The following is a 25,460-nucleotide window of genomic DNA, read 5'->3' on the forward strand; positions in this document are numbered from 1 at the left end:
ATACTTTTATTAGGCCTATTAAGTGATATTGTTATTGGCCTACCAAATTATATAATGCAAATTTGATGAAATTATGCATTTCAGTTTATTACTATAGTATTCGGAGGAGGGGGTCTCTGAAAAAGTTCCTACTCCATTTTTTTTTGAAAACTCAGACAAGAAAAATGTTTTTATTTTTCTTAGCCCAAGCGTGTCTGTACTGTTTTCATAAGCTGTTTAGAGCATTTTTATTTAAAAGGTGTCCCATGAAAGTGTGCTAAAATTGTTTCCTCTCTACTCCTTGACTTGCCAAAAATTGCTTCCCCATTATTATTATTATTAACGGCATTTATAAAGCACCTTTACTAAAGGACGAAGCGCTGTACAAAACAAATCAACCTTAAGAAATACAAAAACAATCAAAACCTTTAAAATACACACATAGCATTATTTAGCATAAATAAAGAAATAGTTAAAAACATTACACATGTACAAAGCAATGATTTCCATCCTAAAATAAACGGGAAAATAAATACCAAAATGAAAACAGAAATAATGTACAGAAGTAAAACACTATTATGAAACATAACTGATAATGATATACGCTAAAAACTATTTCAAAAATTAGGCAAATACACAAAACCAGGAAAATCAGTTTGCCACCCCCCCCCCCCTTTAAACTCTCCCGGGGCTTTAATTATTGCACAGCCCTAACATTTTGTGTAAAAGAAATATATATATCAGACTAATAATTTACACATCTGCAATTTCATGTCTAATTGACGTCCGTAATTGACTAACTCCAAAATTTTCTGTTCACCGTTACCATGGTTACAGATCCAACATTCAACACAATACGCCACCACTATCAGAAATCTCCTGTCTTGAGACATAATATGACAAGCTGAAATGATAAATATAAACACAGACATCCTTGGGACAAGGGTTTAGCAGCCAGGGCTGTTAAAACAATTAATACCACAAATATATAACACAAATCACATTCATATGAGCTAAAGTCAAACCATGGAAGTACCAGGGATGCATGCTCTGTTCTTTAACCCCAATATACTTGTACAGCATACAATGACCTTTGAGTCTGTTGGGTAAAAAATCCCATACTCTTCAACTTGAGGTCAACTTTGAGCTATATTTAATGAATGGGGGTTAATGAATTTGCCACAGGAGATGAGATCATTTTGACAGACACTGTAACTCCTAGTAATGAATAACTCCCCAAGTCCTCCCTCCTTTTTAGTCCGCAAATCCCATCATCATGGTGACAAGACCATGCTGGCCTCACCATGCTCACCTCAGCTTTTGTGTTAACATACTCAATTCTATATGGATGGTACAAAGCAATTTTATAAATGTTCATCTGATTTAACTAGCCTGAGAGACTAAAATTTAACTAGCCCGAGGGACAAAATTTTAACTAGCCTGAGGGACTAAATTTTAACTAGCCTAAGGGAAAAAATTTAACTAGCCTAAGCGAAAAATTTTAACTAGCCTAGGGGACAAAATTTTAACTAGCCTAAGGGAAAATTTTTAACTAGCCTAGGGGACAAAATTTTAACTAGCCTAAGGGACAAAATTTTAACTAGCCTGGGCGACCAACATTTAACTAGCCAAAATAGGACGCCCTCTATTGATTTTGAATTTAACTAGCCAAATGCTAACTAGCCAAATAACAAATCCCGTCCTATAGAAACTTGTCCTAAAAACAGGGTTCCTTTAAGTACACAGGGAAAATCAAAATTCATTCCAGACAGGGAAAATTCAGGAATTTTGAGAAAAACAGCAAAAATCAGGGAAAACGCAACTACCCAGCCACCTGCTATCTAATGGTGGATCCCTTACAATTACATTAATTACAAGTAACCTTGTGAGTCTTATATAATTATATGGATAGCCATAAACAGGAAAGCAGCCAACCACAGCCAACTACCCAGCCCCCCTTGATATCTAAGGGACGCACCATTAGACTTCAAGGGGGTGGGGAGGAAGTTTTTGAAAAAAAAACTTCCCCCACTACATGAGCAAAAAAAAAAAACTTTCCCTACCAACACTAAAAAAAAAAAAAACCTTTCCTCACCAAACTGTATAAATGCATGAAAATTGAAAAAAAAAAAAAACTTGTCGCCTTTAGCGGCGAAAAAAAAACTTACGCCTTTGGCGGCGAAAAAAAAATCTTGCCCCGACCCCAACTTCCTCCACCCCCCCTTGAAGTCTAATGGTGCGTCCCTAATGGTGGGTCCCCTCATTGATTGCAAGTGACATGCATGTGACCTTGTGAGTGTTATGTAGTTTATGGATAGCCATAAACAGGAAAGCAGTCAACCAGAGTTGTTACCACAAAATGCATTGTCATCATATCAAGGCCAATGTCAACTGCATTTGATTAGGAATTCTCAATGTGATGTAACCTATTTGTATTTTATCTAAATTGATCTCAAAAATGTTTGTTGATTGATGTGTAGCTGCATAGGCCTACAACTGTTATAGTACAAATTTTTTTGCGTATCAAGTAGCTACTGTGAAAAGAACATAGTACGAATTATATTCCTTGTGTGAGTTATGAATAAAACAATGAATGAATTTAGAATTGTGAAGTTAAAATCATGTGAAACAGCCCCAAATTGGCAAAGTGTGACAAATTTCATGCACAAAAATATGCAGAAATTTGCACCATTACCTCCAGATTCCGGATTTTGTTCATAAAAGAGCATTTTGAACATAGGCCTATTTGTTGGGGGTGATATTTCCGTAGCCTATTCCCTGATCCCTCATGTTCACTAAAATGACTGCCCTGAGCATTCTCGATTCCACCAGCTTGTTACATGTACTTACATCCTTCTTATTGCTCAGCGCTAAACAGCCTTATCTCCATTTGTGGTGAAAGTGAGATTCTAGTACGAAAATCCTCAGAGATTGGCCCAACATGTACAAGCATTAGGCCTACTAGAATACATTACTTGAATGTAAAAATAGACATTAAATCCACCTTTCTCCTCTTATTATATTTCTGCAGATTTACGTCGAGTTTGACGGACAGGATTGGCAAAAACGTGAATGGTTGAAGATCCATGACAGTGCGCATCACGCCTTTCTCGTTGAGAAGACCATTGTTTTAGCACAGCGTGTTGACCCGTACAGCCCACGGCACAGTACTCTCCATTGGCCTGCCTTGGTAAGTTTCAACAAGAGTAAAAAAATGTGAATCGGACTATGATCGGCATTTTATACCCAGAAAATAGCGAGTAAAAATAAATAAACATATGAACAGTATAAACACGCTATTTGAAAGTACAACTTGGCTGGCACTCCATGTAGGGTGACTGACACACCTGATATTTTCTTATGCTTTAGCCTCTCAACTTCCTCCCCAATATTGTGACACTTTACGAAGCCATACTGCATCAATCAGGTCTTTGTAGGCAAATCCAATGAGACATGGGGGGGGGGTAAACTTTGATCACAGTTTATGCAATATGGCCTTTCCCCCATACCCAAGTTTTCAAGAAATATTCAAGAGAGGGATGGTGCTATCCGTGATCCAAGAGCCACAGTTTTTTTTGGGCTTAGTTTGCAGCATGGACCATCCCACCCCTGACACCATTGAACCGGCTTGGCCAAACCAACACTATAAATGAGAACTGGTTGAGTTCCTCTGATCGCTGATGCAGCATGCAACATGTTTGCAAACCCACCAGGTCAAGCTATTGCCAGAGAGAGTTTGTCCCATCCAACACTCAGCCCTCGATCTTAAGGATCTGAAGGGGCACGGCAACTTTTTTAGGGCAAGTTGAGAATTGCCTTGGATTTTCACTGAAAAGGCAAGGCAGCACGGCAGTTTGTAATATTCAAGAGGGCATCGTGGCAACTGTTGAAAATTTGAGAAGGGCACCATGGCAATTTCTCAAAAGTGAAGAAAACACACACAAACATAGATAGATGATTTTATAATGAAGGGGCAGGGCTGGGGCACCGACGGCAACTTCATTAGAGGGCACGGCAAGTGACTGCCTTGGGTAAAGGACATATTTTGAGGGCATTACGGCAGTGGGGATGGGCACCAATGGCAAAATGCCATGGGTGCCTTGGGTTAATTCGAGGGCTGCCAACACGAACAATTTTCAGTCCAGAGGCCAATATGATGTAATATTAGAACCTGACAGTAAATTGCCTGTTCTTGAACTTGAATGGTCACATGGGTGCCTCTCTCTCTGACATCCTATCCACTTCAATTTGCCTCCTAACAACACACGCAGGTGGCATATCAGTTATTCTGTAAACCTTCATTACCTAGCTGGGGGATGGGCACAACACAGGCAGGTGGCATATCAGTTATTCTGTAAACCTTCATTACCTAGCTGGGGGATGGGCACAACACAGGCAGGTGGCATATCAGTTATTCTGTAAACCTTCATTACCTAGCTGGGGGATGGGCACAACACAGGCAGGTGGCATATCAGTTATTCTGTAAACCTTCATTACCTAGCTGGGGGATGGGCACAACACAGGCAGGTGGCATATCAGTTATTCTGTAAACCTTCATTACCTAGCTGGGGGATGGGCACAACACAGGCAGGTGGCATATCAGTTATTCTGTAAACCTTCATCCATCTTGTATCTACAGTGCTTTCAACAATAATCACTGATTGAGTCTCTCCAACCAACCAGGGTTGCCAAAAATATTAACCCCAAATTGTGGGTCAAATCATTGAAATGTCGCCCAATTGTTATTCTCTTCAACATTGGGTAGGGGACATGAAATTACTGGGAGTCCAGGGTGTTAGTGTTGATATACTGTATGTAATTATTTCTTTTAAACCATTGGTTTCTGTGGGACAGGAAATTAATTGTCAAAAGTCGTGGATAGATCTTCAAAAGTTGCCCAATTTGGGCTACCAAATAACAGGTTTGGCAACTCTGTATCCAACTTGTAAGCATTGTGAGTGATAAGGCCCTTCACAATTGATTCTGAGTTTACTGTTCAAGATTTTTAAAATAGGACGAGGTGACTTTTAATTACTAATTATTAATTATCTATTATTTTCTTTATTTAGTATCAGTTATCACAACCAATTATCAAACCGTTTTGACGGGAGTCGGCATTTAATTATTTCATTAATATGCTTACTTTTACACTAAATAGTATCAGGTGCAGTTATGCTGTTTGTTTATTCATCATTATTGTTGATATGATTCATGTTAGAAAGTAGTTAGAAAGTAGCAAGTAAAAGTCATTAAAAGTTATTTTAAAGGAGAAAATCCAAAACAAAAATAAAATAATTAAATATTTTGCAATTTTCAATTTTGGACGCGGGCGGTTAACAGTAAACTAAGAATTTAATGTGAAGGGCCTAAACAAGCTACATGTTAATTTTTTTAAAGCCAGTATCTCAAGAACTACTGAACCAATGCTAGGCTTGCTTGTACTCATTCTGATGCATTTTTGATGCTGATGCCAAATATGGTAATGAAAATGAATTTTGGAATTTTGGAAAATTTGTAGCTTGGTGAGTGCAGTGGACAGTCAGCACCTGTGTGATGAGGGTTAATATGAGGCTAATATGGCACAAGTAGGTCACACTAGCCAGATGTCATTGAAATCAAACCTTCCTCAATACCTTCATCAATAATCCATGTCTGCCTAGTTCTCTGTCTATTTCAGTGCATACTCTGACCACTGCTTGCTTCAATGGGTGGATCCACACGGGAGGCGAGATTTGCATTGATGCGCATCAATGTGCACTTCTGTGATCTGCATCAAGCAACAAGTGCTGTGATCCGTAGATGGGAAATGTTTGGGATTCTGTTTCTTGTGTAGTACAGTGTGTATAAAATGTTGATAGCTCACTTTTGTCTGCAGGAACAAAAGAAGTCTACATTGATGTGCATCTGGCCTTCTATGTGAAGTTGCCTATTGCCAGCCTGTAGGACAAGTGGGAATTGGTGCACTATTTATATTTTGATCAACAATTATATTTGACCCATCAAATCCACCAAATGGGGCAGAATTTAATGGTTAAGAGACATTTCTAATGCCAAGTGAAATATTTTTTCCCATCAAAGTGACATCTTACACACAGGCATTGGAAACAATCTTGTTTTTATGAGACAAAGAAAATTATTACAAATTATTGATTTATTTTCTTCAGTTTTTTCAAGATCATTTTCATTATTGACAACTGGCATGTTTAGATGTGATGGACTGATAGCTGATGGTCATATTTTAAAACTTGGGGGAAAATCACATTCATAATTTTTTGTCCATTTTCGTCCAAATCTATTTTATTTACATATCTAGTAAGGAGTTTGTTTTAAGATGTGCATTTCTTTCCTTTTCTCTGAATCTGGGGTGGGGTGTGTGTGGGAGGGGGAGTATTCTTTATAGTATGATAAGGCCGTATAAAATTAATGTTTTGGTTCTCGTCCAGAGGATTTTCATGAATTGATGAGGGAGGGAGGTGGTTTTTTTTTCTTTCTTTTTTTCCCCAATGTAAAATTAGCATTGTCAGTAGTTTTCGGTCTTCTCCAACAGTGCTCGAGGAAACGATGAGGCCCTTTTTTTTTTTTTTTTTTCAAATGTGAGATTCTGAGGATAAACCCCTAGAGTACCACAAAAAAGACTTGGAAGTGATGCTTGTTCTCTAATAAACTTATTTATATGTATGAAGATTTCATAAATCATTCCAAAGTCTAAAAAATTGAAAAATCTAAAAAAAAAAAAATCTGACAAATCCCAGAAATTGAGGAGGGAGGGGACGAGAACCAAAATATTAATTTTACACGGCCTAATATGAGAGGAAAATCCATTAGCACATGCATATATTTCCAAAAATTTATAGACACAAATTTGATATTTTCAGTGTACAGGAAATTTTGAAAATTGAACCCAAATAGAAAATTGACATTAAGTGTGATAGTGACAGCACTTAGGCAGAGTTCAGAGTGGCCTAGTTATGGCTTAATTGGTCACTCTATAATACAGAATAAATAGCCCATATAATAGCTACATGCAGCCTGAGTGACTAGCAGCTTGCCATTTGATGGTTGGGGATCAGAATGGAGGCGGACAATGTGCCAAAATGATCTCATCCAACTGGCATAGTCCAATGACCTCTAAAAACCACCATAGCTCACAATTTGACCTCAAGTTGTGGAGTTTAATTTGGCCCGTTTTTTTGAAATATACAGTAAATTATTAAAAAATGTCTTTGGAACTTTGCTTTTAAATTAATGATTAAAATCCACATTTTTAGATTTATTGAAAAATTAACCCAAAATTATTTAACCCGAAATCATGTTTAGTTTTGATATGTTTTTTAAAGCCATAATGATAAATGTATGATTTCCGTTAAATTTTGATTTTGCTATTCTTGACCCAAAATGCTGAACTTGAAATATATACTAATAGTACTTTTAAATAACTGCTGGGAAGACTTTTTATCCAAAAATGTTTTAAGCTTTTAAAAATAACAAGGGAAAGTGGAATGTTAAATTGACCATGTGAGTGCCCCCCACACACACACAAAGGGGAGGGGGGGGGGTCAACACCTAAGTGTGACTTGTCTAGTTTCCTGACTTGAGTTCATTCAAGTTCATTTAAGATTTCTATCAAAATGAATGCAGAGCAGTCTATAAAAGGAAAAGTTGAATAATCTGACATTGATCAGCTTTTCAATAATAGCCATTAACTGTGTTGATCCATGTCTATACAGAATTCATTCCATATACTGGTATTTGACCTAGTTCTAGTGATACTTCTGTGCCTGGCAAATAATATGGTGAACACCTGGGTTCTAAAAATACTTTTATTCCATTTTACTGAAATAAAACTGAATGTATCACTGCCCAACACAGTTTTTGGTGACTTTGGTTTGAGAGTTGTTTTTAGGTAATTTTGGATCGCCGATTTCAAATATAGCATTAGTTTTTGCATATCACGTCAAATTTTCACTCTATGACTATAAATCATGTAGAAATATACAAGATTCCATGTGTTTCAGAGCTCCATTATGTGGTGCAAAGCATCATGGGAAGGTATGATTGTCTGCTATTTTAAAAGCTTAAAAGCTGTATTTATCAGTCATCATGTATCATGTACAATATTTTAAGACAAACATGATAAAGGCAAAAAGTATAACTCATCCTGTCCTTGCTTATTAAACATATGTGTTCTAAATAGTAATTCATGAAATTTCACCATTTGTCATAGAAAAAAACTTGACCTGATAGGGAAAAACTGATGCCATATTTGAAATCAGCGACCCCAAATTAGTTAAAAACAACTCTTAAATCCAAGTCACCAGAAAAAAAAGTTAAATTTTGTTGGCCAGTGATATTCATGAAAGCCAAGGATTTGATTCTGCTATGTAGAGATGCATTGAAAATGTTGCCCTCACAAATCATAAAATCAGATATTCAATTTATTCACTCAGGTAAGATAACAAAAACACATTGACATTAATATGTCATCCCACCCTTGCCACCAGAAGTGAACATTACTTATATCCCACCGCTGCCACCAGCCAGAAGTGATGGATGCATGAGATAATGAACATGATTGCCAGCAAACAGCAACAGTGTTGAAGTAATCATAGCACTCCAGCTATCTATGCATGCTATGTAAGGCAAGTCTGTTGTTAGCGCAAAAGGGCGTGTGAAGGCATAAGGCTTGTCATTGAAGATAGGATTGATCGGGGATCATCAAGAGGTCACGTCTCAGTCGCCTATGCTTACAACAAGCCAGCCAGGGAGTCAGCCAGCCAGTGCTATGGATGTAATTCAAGTCGTATTGCTCAGCATAGGGAAGTAGTGAGGGAACAATAAGAACCACATCAACTACGCAGAAAGCCAGCCTATCAAAAAACAACAACACAGCAGTGAAGTGAATGTATGTTTTTGACTTGATATTGGCTTAATTGTGATTTTACTTCTGAAACTGTATGGAATATTTAGTTGTAAACGTAGCGTTGATAGTTAATGGAAAAAGAGGAAGGAGTAATTGTATCATTGCTAGTTAGTGGTAAGTCGGTTATTATTAATATTATGTACTGCACAGTGCATTATGGTTTACCTCCCTAGTCAGCTAAGTGTGTTGCTACAGGCTAGGCAATGGCGTGTTATTTGTTGCCAGTATTGCATAGCTGTAGACTAATGTGTGGGCCATGATGGCGAATGAGGTCATGCCAACTACTCAGTCAGATTGTATGATAATCCATGCAGGCACAGTATTTATGTTTGGAGATGTAAGGAGAGATTGTTGGAATACTATCAAAACATCATGTGATCATGATGAGATTGTGATTCCTGCCTGCAAACTAGGGATTGTTGATGTCAAGATTTAAAACAATCATATATTGGCCACTCAATATCGATAAATCAATTTTCATCCCAATTTTATTCATATCTTCTACATTCATCCATACATATGAGCATCTGCTATATTAAATTAGTTCCATTTGTTGCTGGTATGTAAAGCCTTTCTCCTTGGAACCCCAGTAATATATCATCACATGACCTAGGACAATTGCTCAGGAGCGAGTGCCGAATAGGGTGCAACTCTACTAGTCTTATTACAATACTGCCCTACCCCAACCCTAAACCCTAACCCTAAACTCCGTAAACGAGGACTGGACTCAATTCTAGCAAGTTGCACCCTATTCGGTAATTGTACCATTGCTCAATTTCAGTCCTTTTATCCTGATTTGTCGATACTTTTCTTTTCATTATCGGCAACTTGGAAATATTGATTTCCTTCAGAAAGTGATATCGGTGATTCCTATATTATTGGATAGTCGATTTATTGATAATCATCAATATATCGACGGTCCTTACAGTGCAAAAGGTTTATTTTTTCTGGGGGGGGGGGGTATAAATGCAGTAGGCCTATGTCTTGTGGAAAGCTTATATCAAAAACATCAAGTGATCAATGATCATAGAGGTACTATTTTGCTGGTCACAGTACAGGGGTTTGTTTTTAAAAAACAAGGTGTCAAAGTTCAAAATTATTGATCCCAAAACATAAGATTATTATGACCCTTTCAATCTCTTAATTACAATTGTGTGTGCCTGTGACCCGGGCCTGTGACCTTATGTGGCAAGTTAGCACTGCTCCAGTGCTGGTGATGCCATAGAAGAGGTCAACTACCTCAACCCTAGAATGAACAAACAAGAACTGTCTAAAAAAAGATGGGTTTAGTGATGAAGCAATCTATCGCAAGTGACATCATGCTCTCCGGTCGAATCGTGTCTTACACATTTTACAGATTGGCATGTTAAAATAAAATCTTGTAATATTTACACATTGTTACCAATCACCATAGTAACAGATATTGGTCAATTTTGTACATTTCAGAACTTTGAGCCTCTGGTGGATCGCGTTGGAGCAAAGGACGCCAAACTACAACCCGTGGAGTTCTTTGTGGATAAACATCTCGCATTTGCATCTAGAGACGAAATCAAACAATTTCAGGTAAGAATTAAGAAATTGTTTTCCAATATTTTTACAGATTATGTTCTTTCCATCCTCTAAAATGGTTCAACAACCCAGCAGTATAAGGTGGCTATTATCAGCATGTCTTCTCGGCATGGGCCGCAACGTAAACTTCTCTCTAGTCCGAAGGTTCTTTAGTCCGAAGGGTCGCTAGTCCGAAAACCAAATTAAGTTCTCTAATCCAAAGGTTCTCTAGTCCGAATGTAGAATAAGGGTTAGGTTTAGGGTTAGGGTTAGCGAGCTTTATTCTATATTTGGACTAGAAGACCTTATTTACTATTCGGACTTGCGAACCCTCTGACTAGAGAACCCCATATTCGGACTAGCAAACCTTTTTCAGAATGTGGACTAGCGAATGGTAAATTATGTGTTTGGACTAGCGAACCTTAGGACTATGGAGCCTTCAGACTTCTGACTAGAGAGTTGTCGCTGGCTGCAGGGCCTCAACCTGGTTAACAGTACCTATCTTTTCTGCATGGACAGCAGGGCCTGTATTTTTATGTGGATAGTGGAGGTGATATTTATGTTGAGTCATGATTGTAGGAGTTTGCAACTGTTGGTTTAAAGTCAGTTGTATTCGACAGACATGCAAACATTGTCACATGAAATGAATCACTAGGTGTTAAGTAGTCTAGGGACCTCAACACTATGGCTAGAACAGTCACATATTCATTAGGCCGCAATGAACACCTCTAGTACTTGCAGCAACTCAACTGCGAGTGCGAGATGGCTGAGCGGTTAAGGCGTTGCGCTGTCGATCGGTGAGGGTTCGAGCCTTGGGCTTGCCTTGGGTGTGAATTCTCTTCCTCTCCCAAAATGTTCCTTGCATCAGCCACAAAATACGCAAAGTGCAAACTGTGTGTACCCCATTCTATATGCATAACCTCATGTATAAACGTGATACATGTGATCCAATCATTTTTATATATTTGTCAAAACAACACATGCGGAACGTGTTTAGATTTTTAGATGTTTAGATTTTTCACAATATCCTCCAAATAACCTATGCGCAGTTATTAACCTCTAATAAATCCACAATGGTTTTGAATGCTGCCTAGTATTACAAGCTGATCTTAGTATATGTGATATTTTGCTGTAGACACTGTCTAGCATCCACCCTGCCTCTTGTCTCGCCAGTCATTCACACTGTATCTCATCAATGTAAATAATATTGACTTTAACTCAACATGCAGAAGACTTAACAATTCAAGAGTCATGAATTTATAAATTATTATAGTAGAAGATCATCGGAGGCATTCACAGACCCAGTCCAAACAAAAAGTATTTTTTCATCATGGTGTTGTCATTTCCAGATTACGACATGATTGTAATAAATGAACGATGAGAGTGTTCATGCGGTCAACACTTCAACATTGGTCAGGATTGGTGATACGCACACAATCATGCTACGAAATGAGCCAATAATGGAAATCTTCATCAATCGCGAACGATGACATAACCATACCGTAGTATGCCAACAGCATTTAGGTGACACACAATAGTAATTTTTGTAATACCAACATTTAGAGCCAAAATTTTAGAAGGTCATTTCAGGGCCACCAGGGGTCATCTGAGGTCATATTAGTAAAAACTGTTGCATGGTCATGAAACAGTACAGTATAGTTGCCATCAGCCAGATAATCGTGCCCAGCCGATAACCGCCAAATTCATTTACCTCTCTACCAACAGTTATCGCAAAAGCAGGCGGTCACAAAAGCAGGCGAGACTCGTGGTTCGAGAACCGCCTTGTGTAATACGATTGTAATCAACAGGGAAAAGCGCACTCATGTAGACCAGGTCTAAGTAATCTTAAGCTGTGCAATGAGCTATTCCACTTGAAATCCATACACCCCCAGATTGAAGACGTTCATGATCTTAATCTCCCATACAGTGGGTGTACATTTCAAATAAAGTCACCCAGTCAGGTTACCCTATTTGAATTCACACTATCTGTGTGGAAGATTAAGGTCATGAATGTCTTCCATAGGGGCGTACGTACGGATTTCAACTGGAATAAAGTCCGATCCTGACTCAATAAAAAACTGTAATTTGAGCCATGTTTTTATGAGCGCAGGGGTGAAAATTCTCATCGCACGGTGGAAATTTCTTGAAAATTTGTGCTGCAAAGTGCATTCAGGATTGGACTTTATAACCCAATGCATGCAATGATTTGATCACAATCATGATCTGAAGTGTCCAGCACTAGAGTCTACATGTATAATTATTAAGTCTTCAAAGAGCATTAATTATTAATGGATGTTATTATGCATTTTCCATATACGCTTAAATTCTGGTCATGAAATATTTTCAATAGATCTATAAGGCCCCAAAAAAAAAAAGGTTTGTCTCAAAGCTCACGAGAAATGTAAAAACAAATGCGAAATGCAATTTTTTTTTTTTTTTTTATTCCGACTTTTTTCATGGTATTTTGAGAAAAAGTCTGATTTTTCTGAAAAAACTAAAAAAAAAAAAATTTTTTGAAATAAAAAAATTCGCGATTTGTTTTTTGTCAAATCGTGGATTTTACAAACGCTGCGTGCAATTGGCCTAATTAATACAAAGCAATCTGACTAAATGGATGAAGTAGACCATCAAGTTATTATAGATAATTTCGCGGTTCTCGGGTTGTGCGGTTCTCGTAATAGGCCTATCTCTAATTGCCCAACACCCGTTACCCATATAGCTGCCATGACCTATTAAACTACTATAGGCCTCGCCGTCTCTCAATGATCAAGATCCAACTTGACACAACTCTGTTTTGTAGCTGTGACGCTGACCATAATCTGGAAACCCATCGTTCGCCTCTTCCAAGCTCTGCGTGTCCTGCTACTACGTTGGAGGACCCGAAAATACTCGAAATTAGTATTTTGATAGGATGTAGGCCGTTACTAAAGTAATGAAATCAATCGGGAGAAATGTCAACCCAATAAGGCCTAATATTACGGGTTATAGGCCTTACCTGATTATTTTATTAACAGATTATTTTTATCATAATGTTAACCCTTCTGGAGGACCTCGGGAATAGTCATGTTCTGCTGAAATAGGCCAATGCACGCGTTCCGTATTGAAATATGTGTTGAAAGTACTCTGCGTTGATACTACGCGATAGCGCCCATGAAAGCACGCTGATTGTGCACCGCGAGAACGCTTAATCGCGACGGACGCCAAGACGCCGATAGCGCCATGGACAGAGGATTTGACGGACGGACACGCCAAGTTATTAGTATTAAGATAACTTGATGAGTAGACTATTTAAAGCCCTGCCTATGCAATTACAGATGAGTCACATGTATACACCTGTCACAGCCTTGTGTAGTTGAAGACATGAAATGAAGCACAATTAACACATAATAGTCTCGGCTATTTGAGACGCATTTGCTGCCACAATATCTAGCCATGACTCTATCACAGACAACGTCCACATATCTCATAACGAAATTTCCCGACTTGGCCTGGTTTTGGGCTAGTGTCATTTAATGCTTGTGAATGTGAAAGATGTATTAGTAGCTGATGGGCTAGGCCGAGTAAAAAAACAAACATGTTTCTCGTCCGCGCCCTCCTCATTTTTTGAAGATTTTTCAAATTTCTTTTTATTTTGTAAACTTTCAGTTATAACTTGTAGAAAAGGATGTTTCAGAAGTTGAAACTTATTTTACGGTTTTGTAAATGCATAATACATCATTTAAGAAGAGTTTTGTGATCACTAGAGGGGTCTACCTCTCAAAACAATAAAATAAAAAGGGCCTCCTCCTTTTTCTCAGATATCAATACTGTATGTCGAATACCGAAACATGGTGCCAAATACAGGTATTTAGCGTCGTTTTAAAAAAAAAATAAAAAATAAAAAGCCCCTCATTCTCCTAATTTTTAAAAACCCGAACGAGAAACATGTTTTTATTTTTACTTGGCCTTATCTACAGTAGATGACTGGACTGGTTGGCCCAGTTTAGCAGTGATGTACAAACTCATGATTAGCTCACTGAACTGCTCAAATAATGAAACAAATCATTAGCTCAAAATAGCAGACCTGTAATTTGATGGCTGATTGTTCATTCTAGAGCGGATATCTTACACTTCCCACAATGCATTTCTTCCATTTCATTTTTCTGTACTGAACACATTTTTATTATGTTCATGGGCAGCCCTCGAATTAACCCACGGCACCCATGGCATTTTGCCGTGGGTGCCCATCCCCACTGCCGTAATGCCCTCAAAATATGTCCTTTACCCAAGGCAGTCACTTGCCTTGCCCTCTAATGAAGTTGCCGTCGGTGCCCCAGCCCTGCCCCTTCATTATAAAATCATCTATCAGACTGTTTGTGTGTGTTTTTTTCACTTTTGAGAAATTGCCTTGGTGCCTTTCTCAAATTTTCAACAGTTGCCATGATGCCCTCTTGAAATATTACAAACTGCCGTGCTGCCTTGCCTAAAATCCAAGGCAATTATCAACTTGCCCTAAAAAAGTTGCCGTGCCCCTTCAGATCCTTAATTCGAGGGCTGTTCATGGGCTTTTAAATTTGCCCCGAATCACACAAATGTTTCCTGTTATCCAAAAATACTGAGATCTGCTGGTAAATAAACATACTTATTATGAACCAAATACCAGTTGCAGCATTCACATAAAAAACATGTTGTAGTGTTAATTTCGCTTTATTTCATGGAAATAAATTCCCTAAATGTAATTTGTTGAGAGTTGAAATATCTGACATTTGAGCCCATGAGATCTTGCACTAAAATGTCTAGTGTTAAACTAAGATGACTTCAAAACCCTGTTTCACTGTAGCCTATCATGGCAATGCAAGTGTATACACGAAGACATGTATTGAGAATAAGTGTCCTATACATGGGTTATTACCCTCCTCTATACGTGGCAGATGATGATAAGTATCTCATCATTGAGAGAGAGATCACTGTATAACACGTAGCCCAGCTTAAATGCTAAAGGTTGGTGGCTTGCTTGTGTACATAGATGAATACCTGCGGTAATATTAAGCCATCTATCTATAGATGGAACAATAAGATTGATGAGATCTGAGTATATACTGGAAAAGTGAACATTTTCATGTCATTTTTGGCGTGTTGCTAATTTTAACTGTTAACTTCCTGTTCAATTCATGGTTTGCATCGACCTAGACCCTGTTCACATTCTTCATTCGACGAAGGTAAGTTAATCAAGCATGCGTGTACATTACGCTGAACGGAGATCGAATGCAGACATTGCACTATACACATTTCATGAAAATTAACGAAAAGCTGGAAAGCCGGCGAGGGTCACTTGTCACATGATCATTGATCACTTTCCTTCGTCGAATGAAGAAAGCGTACACATTACAAAATTAGCTTTGTCAAACAAAGTATTCCATCGTCGAAACAACCTTTTTAGCTTCGTTGAACGTCGAACGAAGTAATTTTAATCTTCGTTGAAGGAAGAAAAGTGCATACACATTAGGAAAAAACAATTTTTAATCTTCGTTCGAGGTTCGTCGAAATAAGAACATTTTCTAATGTGAACAGGGTACTAAACACAAAAGGAGTATATTTGTGCGTTGTTATTTTTACAGTAGAAGCTTGGAACATGAAAAGTACGGAAATAAATGTAGTGCGAAAATTTCTCCTTTTACAGTAAGCCAGGATTCACAAGGGGCCTAAACATGCTCATCTATCAGGACACAGTTCTTTAACCCCAATCCATTTGTACATTCATTGAATGACCTTTGAAAATTTTGGTACAAAAACTCATACTCTGCAACTTGAGATCAAATTTTGCAGTATGATTGTTTAACTGAGGTTATTGAACTATGCCATTGGGATGAGGCCCTTGGTGAGGTGTGTATGGGTGCGCTTTGCTTTGGCAAGTTGTGGGGTGAGTTATAGGGCGAATTGTTTAATTACAATGAAATTATATTGCTTAGGAGTTGTGGTTGTTGTATAGGGTGAGTTATGGGGGCACTTGGTACTTGTAAATGGTGGTACAATGGAACGTTCTTTCACATACAGAGTAGCATTTTGACATCACAACCAAACTGGAAGGGCCACAAGGTATAGCTATTGTTGCTACACAGGAAATGCAACAAAACAACAGTACAACAAAAGTATTCCTGCATTTCATAATTATTGAAATGTTCAGTAATAAACCTAGGGCTATGTGGCATCCAGGGTGTAGTGCAAGAACCATGGATGTCCGCAGTTCCTGTATGTACATAATATACATATTTGCTGTCGTAGTGCACGTTAGTAACCATTGGTTACTGCTCCAAGCCTGGCCTCATACACCTGTTCCGAATGTTGATATGCCATAGGCTTTGTGTTGTGATCATTTCGATCAGTGGTTCGTAACAAAGAAAGCGTGATCCAGTTGACCTGGCAACGGCCATGTTGTAACATGCACTACGACAGCGAATAGATGGTTGTGTCCTCTTTTGGCAGTGTTTACTATTTCCTTCCACACCCCAATGCCACATTTCTAATGTACTCAATCTTTGTTCAATGTCAATGAACCATTAGAAACATTGCATAATCATGTACCATCCATCCAGTAGTAAACCAATTAACAGACACTGGTTTATTTTTACTCAGTGATTCACACAGCCTTGTATGCGGGCATTCAACCATACATTTACATCAAGCTTGCCTTCTATAAACCATAATGTTTTACCCACCTCGTCATGTATGGTGTGATTTGTACAGAAACCAGACAAACAATTGATCTGCGATTCCACACTACATTATATTCAACAAATCAGCTGCTGAGACCAAATCATATAGACCTATAGATCATTTTTGAAGACGTCTGATTCATGTTACATTACACACATAATTATTCATGTTGCATTCATGAGTTATGTACTTGATGTTTCCATGTCATTTTTAAGTAGCAATTGTTTTAATGACAGTAATACATCTAATGGGCTAGTGCTGTATTGACTTGAGAAACACAAACAGACTTGTGTCTCCAAGGCCACTTCTTCTTATACTTGATTGTATATTCACTTCACATCATAAGGCCAAAAAAAAAAAATATTGTTGTGTTGCCCTCAAGTGGAAAAAAGGGAAATTTGGGTAGGACGGTCGGATTATTTATTTATTTAAAAATTTTTTTTTTTTTAAACCTTCAGTTTTTAAAAATCCCCTCAAATATTAAATAATGCTTGTTCAATTAGGGGACATTTGTCAATTTTGACTTCTGGATACCTGTTAGACAACAATTATAGACTAGTCTTACAATAAAATATTAATTTTAAGTGAAAAACATTGAGTTTTTTGAACAAATCTGTAAAATGATCATTCAAAAAAAAATAAATTATGCGACCCTGATTTTTCAGGATTTAGGGTAGGACGGTTGAGGGCAACACAACAATATTTTTTTTTTGCCTAAGGATGATGGTACAATGTGCTGTTCCATTTGAAATACATACTCCATCTGTGGAAGAATTAACAGCAGAGAGAATGTGGTTGGGTATCAAATAGATTCGAGAATATTGTGTCACTTCCATTTGAAATACCGTATTGTTTGTAATAAACGCTCCCCCTCTAATAAACGCCCCCTCCAATGTTTCTGTGAAAAATTGACAAAAATGCGAACATTTCCATGACATATCGTGTAGGTAAGCTTAAAACTTGCATCAGTCATGTCAGTCACGATCGCTAAATTGAATGGGCAAAACCTATTGTGACTCAACTCCCATCCATTTCATTGCCTAATTATGGTAGTATTTCACCAATTCCATGCATTTACACGTGTAATTTTGTTGTATTCCCCACGGAAATATCATTTTCCGTAGGCGCCGCCATCATGTCTAGTGTAAATCCCTCCCTTTAATAGGAGCACCATCAGGAAATTTCACTGACAATTCACTTGCAATAAACGCCCCCCTTTTGGAAAAATGCAACGCCCCCGGGGCGTTTATTACAAACAATACGGTACTCACTCCGGTTGTGGGGAAAGGTATGTCATATACACAGTACAGGGGGAGTATGGGTTTCAAAATAATATTAATCACCAGGTTTTGTTGTGCTTGATGGAGAACATTCATAACTTACAGGTCATTTAATATTAATAAATTGACATACAGCACACACAGGCTGGCAGGCATACAGGATATGATACAATCAGGGAGACAGCTTGAGTGACAGCATACACTACATCCATACTACATCACACATGCATAATATTTGATTTCATCAAAACTGTGTAGCTTTCTATTTATAGTAACATATTGTAGCTGGTAGCAGATGATCTATTCAAAACCCATTCAACTATCTACTGTTGTGAATTATGTTAATTTATGATATGAAATTTATATAAAAATGTGGTTTCATACCACCAAATGACATTTCATATCATAAATTAACATAATTCACACAACTGTTGCTACTGGAGTGGATTTTGGGAATAAATCATTTGCAAAGCGCCATACTGGCGCTTTATTAAGTGTACATTATTATTATTATTATTATTATTATTATTATTATTATTACAAGTAATATTTCAAAGTTGATTTAAATTGATTGCAATAATTGGAATGGTAGGATAAGAGTCAAAGAAGAGACCAAAAACTCAGGATCAAAAAGCCAGATATCAAGATTAGATCACTTTGTAGCTTGATGTTGCGGCTTTGCTGTTGTGTCACGCCTTTGGTGCTCTGTCATGACTTTGCCTCTAATGCCCCCATGGAACACGACCCCCATCTCGAAAGCAGCTCGCAGCTTGATTTCTCAAAGCCGCTCATCCCCCCTTGATCGTGGGTAGTCTTTGACAAAGACTAGATCACAAGTAAGCTCTCAAGTAGTCTTCACAGGCAAAACTGTCAAGTTCACCTTCAAATTTTTTTACTGACAATCACAAGCAGAACAGGAAATGAATACATGGTGATGATTGATCCAGGCCAGCCAGCCAGCCAGCCAGTATTTATTGCAGACCTTGAATTTGTAACTGACCAGTCAATTTTGTAAATCTGATTTGAATGGGCAAGGTCATGACCTGCAGTGTGTGGCTGTGAAATGCACTTGCACTTCAAGAGTGCCTTGAATGTATGTGTTTTTAGACTGACAGTATAAACAGGGAGAAAATCACAATTCCAAAGTCTCAGCACACATCCCCAGTATAGACGAATCCAAATCCACACATTCCTGCACCTGACTAGCAGCCTTTAGTTGGGTACCCGTCCACTACAATGCACTCAAAATGTGAAATGATTCGGCCTTGGCGGAAATTTTAAACTGCATTCCATCATCCGTTTTACATCTTCTGCAAAAACACAGGTAGACAAAAGAATGATTAAAGTTTACAACACAATAGGCCCTACAGTTCCCTTCAGCAAAACACACAGCTTCTACATATGGTCTACTCGCTGTTGAAGTGACATAATAATTGGATTAAATACACCATATCAAACGCTACAAATGGATGTACTTAAATTATACTTGTATTATTCTATTAACCCTCCTCGTCCCTGCATCTTCTCTAGGTGTTAGGCGGCTTTTATTTGCACAATAGGGCACTCAAAACACCAGGTTGGTGCTAGCGGCTACCCAAAGATGGCCGACCAAATCCTGACCATGACTTGGCTCGTTGGATTCGTCTATAATACAACATTTTGAAACCCTCCATAAAACTATGATAGTAAATTGTTCCAAACATTCTGATGTAACTAACAGAAACAAAGCTAGTCAACTGGGTGATGATATGAGCCTTTGTGTTTAACTCTGCACTTCCTCATCAAACAGGCAATCTCAGTACACAATCAAATTCACTTCTATACAACTTCCATGACTAATGGCACACAGCATACTGTGTCTGCAAAGGCCAAGCCAAGATAGTCCAACCAGTCAAACCACATCTCTCTGTCCATTTAATAGCATGGTCATGGTCAGCAAATAAAAATATATTGTTGTAAGTTATCAAGAGGAAAAAAATGGGAAGGGACAGAGAGGGTCAATCAGTCAGTTGACCCAATGCTCTCTTTGGCCATTATGTCATCATTATTTCAACAAAAATTCTTAATTTTTTATTGAAAAAGTGATATGTTGACAGTTTTAATTTAAACAATAAAAATGAAACAAAAACAAACATTCGAGTTGTAGGGTCAGTCACTGCTCAAGGGCAGCACAACATTTTCGCCAGCCCATTCGGGGCTGGTACCTGTTTCAGGTTTGGGGTCAGTTTACTCAAGAGATTATATTTTAGTGGTATTGGAATTATTTTTTTTTTAACTTTTTGTGGTTACATTTAAAAAAAAATATTTTTATTCGATTTGTAAGGAAAAGTAAGTATGTTTTGCAGTTTCAAAAAAAAAAAACGAGTGAGTATTACCAAAGTTATGTTTGAACTAATTAATTATGACTTTAAAAGTTTAAAGGCCTAAATGTAACAATAATAGTTAATATATATAGCATCATATGGTCAGCAGAAGAAAATCTGACATCACCTATGATGTCATATCAGTGTCCTTGACCGGGGTCCTTACTCCTTGACCACTGAACAGCGTGATATCATGTTGATAACAGATCTATAGAATCAAAATCTTCATCATATCCTCGGATCATATCACAGATTCTCAACAATCTGTGATCATATGGACCATATTGATGTGAAAGTAGTTATCTATCATATCCTGTGTCGTTTTATGGATAAAAATGACTCAAAATGTTATTGATGAAATGGTTGCTATCATAAACATCAGTTTTGTCTTTTCAACGGGAAAAATCCGATGCAAAATAAAGTTTTTAGGGCCTAGCTATAATATGGGCATAATTTATGCATATAGTATTGAACAATGTACCCCATTTGACATGCACTTATAGATAAATAAATTGTATTACTTTATTAATTTAATAACTTCTTTATTATAAATAAAATGACACATAACTATTTGATTCATAAAATTACATTCAACAAAATGATTGAAGAGAAAACACACAAGGCACTAGGCAGACTGTTATAGAATGGAGTATGTAAGATGCCATGTCCATAGCTTCATGCAGGAGTTTCCGACTAGCAATCAACATGATCAGCACATTCAGAAAAACACAGTTTAAGAGTGAAGATTGTAGTGAGTAACCAGTCCTTTATAAATGTGCTGGCCACTATCTATTATAATATAGTAGGCTTAAACTATACATTGCGAATTAATTAAGTTATTTTAAAATAAAATGTACATGTAAGTTAACTCAAACCGGCAGTGTATATATCGAAAGCAGTGAAATCGGACATTCCTAAGCGAAGATATTGAGTTCGTAAGTTCTGGTATTACAAAATTGGAAATTGAGATATCGTGGGTAAAAAGCTGAAAAGACAAAAAAAAACCAACGACAACAACAACAACAAAACAAACAGACCAGAACAATTTGGAGTACATGTAATGAATTAAAAGAGTTGACATGAGATTAGGAATTAATGTTTTCTGCTGTTTCAGTGTGCATGTTCTCATCGTTGATGGTTTGGTGGACTGTCATGTAGATGTAAGCGTGATCCTAAAAATGCCTTTCACATTGACCAAAACTAATTACAAGACCTCTTCTACATTGAGGCTGGCTTTCCCTTTTAAAGGGAATTTTTATTACCATGGTTCTTGTGTTTAACAGGGAGGGCGAGTTAGCGCAGAGGTAATTCCCTCGCTTTGCACCGATGAGGTCCCGTGTTCAAGCCCCGGCGCAGCCCAAGGACTCATGTGCACTTGGTTTATCCCGATTCCATGCTCGCTCTCGCAGTTTTTCCCCGGGATCTCCGGTTTCCTCCTGTATCGCAAAAATTGGTGATTAGTTGTTTGATTATCAAAAACTTCCTTCACCCAATGGAATTTGGGGAGCTGCACAGATAATTGGTGGATGTTACAATATAAATGCGGATAGGTGTGCGCCGTTCGGCAGCAACCTAGTTGATGCGATCTGATTGTGATGATTCACCATTGCAGCGAAATTACAGCGCTTTGAGTCCTCTAAGATCTGGAGAAAGGCGCCTTATAAATCCAAAATTTATTATTTTATTATTTATTAACAATCTCAGGGATTTAAGTCTGGAATTCCAGATTTTTTTTCTGCACTTTTATTTACAAATTACATGTACTTTCAGCCGGTTTTGGGTTTTTTAAATCCCAAATTCACACACTTTTCCCCCAGATTTTCAGGTTTTTTCCTCAGGCCTACTTTTTAACCAGTACATCCCTGCAATTTGAATTCCATTGGCATAACTGTCTGTTAAAATAGGACTTGCATTTCTAGTGCTAGCATATTATTTCTGCATGCATGCATGATGTGACACTGCTAGCTGGCCTTAGGGACGCACCATTAGATTCTCAGGGGGGGGCATGGGAGTTTGGGTCAGGCAGAATTTGTTTTTTTTCGCACCGATGCATAAATTTTTTTTTTTCATTCCTCCGAGAGCACAAAATTTTTTTTTTTCGCCGCCTTTGGCGGCGAAGTTTTTTTTTTTTTAATTTTAATGTACATTTTAATACAAAGTTGGGTAGGGGAAATTTTTTTTTTTTACTCATCAGTGAGGCAAAATTTTTTTTTTTCGTCTCACTAGTGGGCAAAGTTTTTTTTTTTTTTTTTTTTTCACTATTGGGCGAAGTTTTTTTTTTTCAAAAAACTCCCATGCCCCCCCCCCCCCTGGAAATCTAATGGTGCGCCTTACCATTTATTTACACTATGTAGGTCACATTACTAATATCCTCAACCAGTCAAGTAGTAGAATTGTAACAAGACCTGCAGAGCTGCATTCCATGTGTTGCACTATGCCAGGCTGGATGGATGGGGGGGGGGTAGGGAGTTTGAGTCAGGCAGAATTTAATTTTTTTTTTTCTGCCGCCGAAGGGGGCAATTTTTTTTTTTTATTGCTGTCTTCGGAAGCAAATTTTGTTTTTCGCCACCTTTGGCAGCGAAGTTGTCTTTTTTCAATTTTAATGTATACCTTTATACAGAGCTGGGTAGGGAAATTTTTTTTTTTACTCATCAGTGAGGCAAAATTTTTTTTTAACTTATCAGTGAGACAAATTTTTTTTTTTTAACTCATCAGTGAGGCAAATTTTTTTTAAACTTATCAGTGAGGCCAAATTTTTTTTTTTAACTCATCAGTGAGGCAAATTTTTTTTTAACTTATCAGTGAGGCAAATATTTTTTTTTTACTCATCAGTGAGGTAAATTTTTTTTCTTCAAAAAACTCCCTAGCCCCCGATAATATCTAATGGTGCGTTCCTTACTAGAAATAATCGATGTATACTCCACTTTGCAACTTCGCAAGAAGCTGTGATGAAAAAATTAATTTGCAGCTTCGCGCGAAGGCATTCATGTAAACTTCATCAAAATATTGCAGAGTATCGCGAAAAATTGCTGCCCGCCCAGTACTTTCCAATAGAAACTTCGCTGGCCTACCCCCCCAAAGTTGATCCAAATCCAACTCCCCCTTTGCAGAAGTCGTAAAATTTTAGCTCAAATTTCTTTGCCGCCTGCGAAATCGTGTTCGCGAAGTGGAGTATATATCGGACTTTAGACTTTGGTTGTGCATTGCTGAAAGGAAGTTGATTGTACATTGGATTTAGTAGCGTTCCATAGTCATGCCAACATGCTTAACCCTAACCCAACTAGGACTCACTAAAGCTCACTATTAAAACCACTCTGCGTGCATGCATTCCACGGGACTTGATGACGCAATCAGACCAAGTCATATATACCCAGGGAATCGTTGGCGGGCCAACGTCACCTGTGTAGCTACATGCTGGGGATCTTCTGCGTGGCATGCGAGGGGTCCGAGGTTCAATCCGGGGTGCCAAGTGACTTTCTTCTTCATCTTCTCTCCTTTTTCGTTCCTTCTTTCCCTTCCGATAGCACAAAAACCACGGGTAGGGTTAGGGTTAATGCTGCTTTAGCCTTGCTTGAGCAAGTTACTTGAAGTGTGTGTCCCTAAATGGACCGACTGGCTAAGCAAACAAACTAACAAATGATATTGAAGCATTTTCCACCCTAATGTGGCAGTGACATCAGTGCTCATTTCATTGTGCGCAGCTACAAATCGCTAGTGTTAGCTCAAAGCGCTGTTAGCTCAACGCGCTGGCGTGCACACGCTTAAAAACACTGCATAGATGCTTGCGCGAAGCAGCTGCCTCAACGCTTTGATGTCACTGCCATGTCAGGGTGGAAAATGCTTTAGTACACATTTTGTTCAACTTGAAAATGATGAAGTTCCAATTATAACACTTCCTATGGGCAAGTGGATTTTTGCACTAGTCCATGGGTGGGGGGGGGGGGGGGTCATCGTGATATGCTGAGTGCTGCCAGGCACTTCCTATGTTAATTGGGAAATAAGTGGCTATTATACAGTAGTAGTAGTAGTAGTATCATTAAACCACAACTGGACAAAATTTCCATTGACCAACATTGAATGTTGGATGTGTCATCTATTTCCACACTGACCACCAGGGCAAAGTAGCTTCATTGGGTTAATCAGTGTTAATTGCCTGGCTTACAGAAACAAGGTCAACTTATACACAATAGTATCATCAAAGATGTGCACATGCCATATGGTTGTCACCAAAATGGAGACCTTCATCAATGAGGAAACTTTATCAGAATCAGAATAACATCAATAAACTTTGAAGAGGATTGAAGCAGACACATGTTAATGGCTTCCGGAAAGACCAGACCCTGTTGCATTAGCCACCCTTTTCTTTTTGTTGTGGAGGGGGGAAGTGTGTTGAATCCAGATCTTCTACACCTGCATACATAATTATGCAGTCTGGGGTTTAGACACTGAAGACCACACAGTATTGCTGATTGTAGCTTATACCATAGGTACCTCAAATACCTATGCTTATACAATACATGCTGTGGGTTCAAGTGGTATGTCAAGTTGAACACTCCTGAAGCCACAAAGCAGGGTCAAGTTTTTAATCAAGTCTAGCATATAGCTAACTCTCTTACCCCCCCACACACACACACACAATAATTTAGATACACACAAGCCCCTCATTGCATCCACAAG

The 25,460-nt window shown here is 38.1% G+C and overlaps 1 protein-coding gene across 1 annotated transcript in view; it reads left to right on the forward strand.

The window, feature by feature from the left end:
- The window catches only part of LOC140163021 (probable JmjC domain-containing histone demethylation protein 2C), a 285,573-nt gene that overhangs the window by 104,813 nt on the left and 155,300 nt on the right, over positions 1 to 25,460 (forward strand). The window contains 2 exon segments of the mRNA XM_072186361.1: positions 3,011 to 3,169; positions 10,346 to 10,462. Coding sequence (XP_072042462.1) covers positions 3,011 to 3,169; positions 10,346 to 10,462 — 276 coding nt within the window.

The sequence above is a fragment of the Amphiura filiformis genome, chromosome 10 (assembly GCF_039555335.1).
Source record: "Amphiura filiformis chromosome 10, Afil_fr2py, whole genome shotgun sequence".
Taxonomy (NCBI): domain Eukaryota; kingdom Metazoa; phylum Echinodermata; class Ophiuroidea; order Amphilepidida; family Amphiuridae; genus Amphiura; species Amphiura filiformis.